The sequence below is a fragment of the Centruroides sculpturatus genome, unplaced genomic scaffold (assembly GCF_000671375.1).
Source record: "Centruroides sculpturatus isolate CEXI.00-Female unplaced genomic scaffold, Cexi_2.0 scaffold392, whole genome shotgun sequence".
In the NCBI taxonomy this organism is placed as follows: Eukaryota; Metazoa; Arthropoda; class Arachnida; order Scorpiones; family Buthidae; genus Centruroides; species Centruroides sculpturatus.
Genome location: NW_019384894.1, coordinates 2859 through 8559, shown reverse-complemented (window position 1 = coordinate 8559; position 5701 = coordinate 2859). Strand labels below are relative to the sequence as shown.

At 27.2% G+C, this 5701-nt stretch overlaps 1 protein-coding gene across 3 annotated transcripts in view; it reads right to left on the bottom strand.

Moving 5' to 3' along the window:
- LOC111631351 (multidrug resistance-associated protein 4-like) overlaps positions 1 to 5245 on the bottom strand; it is a 33329-nt gene extending 28084 nt beyond the window's left edge. For all 3 annotated transcript variants that reach the window (XM_023375577.1, XM_023375579.1, XM_023375578.1), the window contains exons 1-3: positions 5163 to 5245; positions 5004 to 5100; positions 4137 to 4328 (exon numbers count right to left, since the gene is read on the bottom strand). In XM_023375577.1, coding sequence (XP_023231345.1) covers positions 4137 to 4328; positions 5004 to 5093 — 282 coding nt within the window. In that variant the 5' untranslated portion in view covers positions 5094 to 5100; positions 5163 to 5245. The remainder of the gene's footprint in view (positions 1 to 4136; positions 4329 to 5003; positions 5101 to 5162) is intronic.
- Between the last annotated feature and the right edge of the window lie 456 nt (positions 5246 to 5701).

Here is a 5701-nt window from a genome sequence, read left to right as displayed (position 1 = left end):
CCAATTGCTACGTAATTCAAAGTGTCACCAATCTTTAGATTGCACTAATAAGTAAGTACAATTTTATCATATGTTTTGCAAATTCATTTCCCTAATTGTAGTAATATTTTAAACCGTTTGATTTTTGTATTAAAGTTTTTTTAATTGATTGATGATTGATTCAATCAACTAATTTGTTGATTGTTTGATTGTATTAACTTGATTCTTTAGATATTGAAAATTAAATAAATAACATTATGTTAATTTAAGCGTACAGAAACGTTGCTGTTGTTCCAGCAAAAATCTTATTTTCACTTTACAAAGTGCCTAGTAGGTAATGTGCAGATTACCTAGATAATCTGCTCATTACCTAGGTAATTTGAGAAATAGAACAATTTTAGCAACTTAAACGGATCACCCTAGTTAATGTACAGATTAGCTAGGTAATGTGCACATTAACGAATTTCGAGCTTTAGCGGTAACATATATATTTGCTTTCATTTTATACCTATATAACACTGTATAACAATCAGGTGTAAAAAATTGTTAAATTGTGTAAATTTATCGATTTCCATAAAAATATAATCAGAATCATACTTATTTCATCATTTAACAAAAGTTTAGAAGGATATTTCATGAGCGGATAGTGGAGTAATGAGAAAAAATATCTATAACATAACACAATTTTAACCATAACTAAATTTTAATTATATCTATAACACAATTATCACATAATTTTTTACCACTGAGTCATAAAGTAAAAATGTAAAACATAATATTTGACAAGACAGAAAAAATTTTGTTAATGAAATATAATAATGTTCTATTTTAAATTCAACTATGTTAACAATTCTTGCTTTATTGTACTCACACTAAAGTACAATTGAAACATTTTAAAATTTAGAAAATCTCACTGTTTACTAATACAGAGTAGGATAAATTTTTGGGAAATGTTTCTTATCACTAAAAACTGATTAAATTTGAAAGCATATTTATAATGCATTTATAATTAGGGTATATATGTGTTTCTTATTTCATTCACGTTGTACTACTATAATTGAACTAAGAGAAACATTCAAGTGGAGTAAGAGTTATTTTACCTTCCTAGATTAATTCTCGCCTTTTGTCCACCGCTCATTATCACTCCTCTCTCACCCACAATAGTGAGATCTCCTTTAGGAAACAAGCTTATATCCTAAAACGTAAGAAATGCAAGATAATTATGTTCAATATAATATACACTGAGAACTTTTTTCACACTAAACACAACTTCAACAGATTTTTAAGTAAACGTTATAAAATTTAAATTAATTACAAGTATCATTAAATGTAATAATTATACTGTATTTAAGATAAAAACTATATTGAATATATGCTCAGACCAGTGGACATGTTACTACTTAAACCAAGTGTCCACCATAAAACATATCAAGTGAAAATTTGTGTTTTGTTTTACAATGTAAAATTTTTAAATGATCGATCTACAGCAGCTATTTTATCACGTGTAATAAAGATTAAACTTGAAATTTACAAACCAAACAATTGTAGTAATTATAGGGTTGTTCATTATCATAATAAACAGTTAATATAAGCAATTTCTATTGACTTTTCACGATTTTTATCTAAAAGTCCCAACTGAGCTGTTTGATCAGATCAGTTAGACTTACGAAAGGACAGATGCTTAACACTCTGAAAACAAGCCTACAATCTGAACTTCTTAAGATTTCAGATCTGGACTGATATTACGGTCAACCAGAGCATAAACTGAACCATTTCTACTTTGGAAATCTAGCATGCATAATATGACAATATAGAAGTGTGATTTTGTACTTAATTAGCAGATAAAATACATTTTTATTGTCAAAGAAAAAAATAAAATAATCATAAGAACAGAATTGGTCTGAATAAAATTTAAAAAAGCAATGCGAATCTAGCGCGAAATTTAAAATAAATATCTTGATTTAAAACTATATTACAAAAGACCTTCAATACACGTTTAAAAACCCAAAAATTCTCAAACAAACTAAAATCCCTTAGAAAAACCGAGCTATTATTCTAACAGATTAATATAACATGTAAAAAGTTATTGTCGTTTAATTAGTAGTTGGTATCGAACAACTTTCCGTCTTCAATCAAGATAAGTGATTGAAATCGTGGCTAATAACAAGATAAAAACAACGTATTACCTTTTCTAGAGCAGTTATATGCAAAACTCTTCTGTATTTCTCTTCATCGTATTCTNATTTTCTTATTTTCATTTTCCTACAGGAAATATTTTTAGAATTATATAAAATATTCGTTGAATTATGTCTAAATCTATTTAAAATATTTTACAAATAAAATATCCAACGTATCATTTCTTCATAAAACTGAAAATTAGATGTGCTATTTTTTATTGGTACACAAATAAAGACCTGCTCAGTATTCTCTTGAATATTTGTAAATTAAGTTATATGGTAATAGTATGGAAAAATGAAAACGAAAATAATAAAAAAATTGTCTCAATAAAATATAATCACTGACAATGAAAGAAAAAAAAAAACACTGTCTAAGTATTTTTCAGTATAACTACAGAGAAACCGCTAATCTCAAATTCTTTTGTCAAATCACTCCTTACGTAAAAATAAATTGCCGGTCATGGCAAACAGCCTGCATATTGTAACATGATATATACTTGTAAAATTCAATAAATTGTAATGTATCTGAATACCATACATCGTTAAGAGAAGCTTAGGAGGTCCGAACCAACCTATTTACTTCCGGAATCTTATCTACCTGTTTTCAGATTAGGTAGTTTTAATGCAGGTAGAAAATGTGAAAATATCTGTCGTTCTTACTGGTCCAGTGGTATTTAATCTGCTTTACCAGATAACGTGCTTTCTCAAATTAATTGGGCCATCAACATTCTCTAACCTAGAAATTATAGGCGTTGACCTTCTTTAATCTATGGTTTATTCTTGAGAGGTATCTTGTTCGGCAATCGAGTAATCATACGTCAAACAGTGCTAATATGAGTTCAAAATTCTGTACGTGAATCACTTTGTTCAAAAAGTAAATCCTTTGAAAACTAAGGATTAACTGTATTTAATAGTTTAATTTGACGCGTGGCTAATTTGAATTATTTTAAATAGCTGCTACATAAAATCTGCTTCGAATACTTTTAATTTTAAAAGTATGAATTTTAACACTAGAGTATTTTAACACTTTTAGTAGTATTTTTTAAAGTATTTTAACACTAGAAGTTTAATTCTTGCAGAATTAAACTTCTAGTGTTAAAATACTACTCGAAATAATCAGGTCAATTAGAGAGATGAGACAATACTTTTAATTGAATGAAAGTATTTAATTGAAGTCACATTTCTGGAAAATTCCATTGAGAGTATTTGAATAAAAGTATTTATAAAATATTATTTAATTCGCGATTTTGAATAACGATTAATTGGACATATTGCATATTAAGCGGAGCAACGTTGACTATATGACTCCGATAAAAACAGAGTGGCATTTAGATCGTAAAATTTGAATTTAGTCAAATGTTCGTAGATTGCGTGAATGAACTGTGTGATTTTTTGAAATGTCAAATTGATGATCAAAACGACGGCACGTCTTACAGGTTAAGAGACATCTTTCGTTTCAACACTTACATAACCATCTTCTGCAACAGTTAAAACAGTGTTTGGATGTTTTATTATGACTAAAAAAACAACAACGAGTTGCTTAACTTTCCCGGAAACATTTAAAACTGCGGATATCGCGCCATTTGTCATGCTATTTTGTAATTGAAAATTTTTGATATTTTTAATTATTATAAAATGACGAAAAGTTTAATTTTGAGTCTCAAAATGCTAATAACCAGTAAAACAGGCATTATATCATAAAATGCGTATTAATAAGTATTATATCATTGGTTAACTCTCGAAATGATAGTTGTTCTTTAGTGTTTAAATTGAATATTGATATGTTAATGTATTATTCAATCAAACAGTTTGTAATTTGATTGTAATAATTTATTTATATGGTCGAATAATTGTCTGTTTTAATTAGAAATTTAGAGAAAATTGTGTACAGAAGTTGAGAAATGAAAACTGCCAAATCTCATTTAATCTTCCTTAAAAATATTTACTCAGATAACTGTCTAATACATAAATAATTCTTACCACATTAGTGTTGTTACTATCTTTAATATCATCAGAAATATTACTTTGAGTATTTTCAATTATTTTATCATCGTTGAAAAGCTCAGTTTTCAATTCCATCCTCTTTTCAGCGATTTCTTTATCAGACCAAATTCCTGTAAGCATTTCTAAATTTTCTATTGTATTGTAATTGTCAATAATTTCACAAGTTTCCTGAAATAAATTTATAATATATATAAATATAATAGTTTCTAAGACTTTAATATATAAACAAATGTGAAAAGGTGTAGAAATAAATATTTGGCTTCGAATAATTAATACTGTGTGCCTACGTAACGTATTTTTAACAAATTTACCAGTAGCAGATATTGAATTATAGGTATATTAACCTATACATTGGTTAACTCGTGATGCAATTTCTATTTTCCATTTACTGCCATATACAGCATAGAGTACAAATATGGCAAACTGATCTGAAACTCAACAGTATGTTAATAGACAAAAATAACTGAACAACAGTAGTTTGTTCTTTATCAACAACATACGTACTGGAAGAACTTTCGATATTTCCTTCATCTATATGATTATGAAATAAAAAAACATTTTCCAAAGTCCAGTCTTACCAAGAAGAATTTTTGTTGAAAAAAAAGCTTATGTATATATTGTCTACATATACTGTATATACTGTCAATGTATTATATGTTTCGTTATAGGTTTTTTTAAACAACACAGTTAACTTCATAATTTTCTTCTTATTTTGAACCTTATATCGTAAAACTTATGTGTTTTTAAAATAGAAAATATGTCATGTTTATTGAGAAAGTAATTAAAAACAAAACTAGCAAACAAATAGTATTATTACTTATAAATTCAACATAGTATTATTACCTTATTTAACACTAAAATTTTACTTGCAGAGTTTAAAAATTGCACTTGGTGTGTAACTAAAATGCAAATCTTGTCTTTCAAATATTCCATTATACATCTGAAATGAATAAAAAGTGGAAATGTATTCAACTATACCATAGATAATACTTAAATACTTACTTTTCGAAGATATGTTTCGCGACTGGAACATCAACAGCACTTAGTGGATCATCAAACAGGAATATATCGGCATTCAAATACAATGCTCTAAAAATAAATACATAAAAATGACATCACGGTAAAATAAACTAATTACAAAAGTTAAGAAATATTGCCAAAGCATAAAAATCTACATTAAATTTTATGTTATCGTCTCTCTAGTCAGTTATTTTTTGTATATGTTACCGCTAAAGCTCGAAATCCGTTAATGTGCCCATTACCTAGCTAATCTGCGCATTAACTAGGATGATCCGTTTAAGTTGCTAAAATTGTTCTATTTCTCAAATTACCTAGGTAATGAGCAGATTATCTAGGTAATCTGCACATTACCTACTAGGCACTCGGTAAAGTGAAAATAAGATTTTTGCTGGAACAACAGCAACGTTTCTGTACGCTTAAATTAACATAATGTTATTTATTTAATTTTCAATATCTAAAGAATCAAGTTAATACAATCAACAAATTAGTTGATTGAATCAATCATCAATCAATTAAAAAAA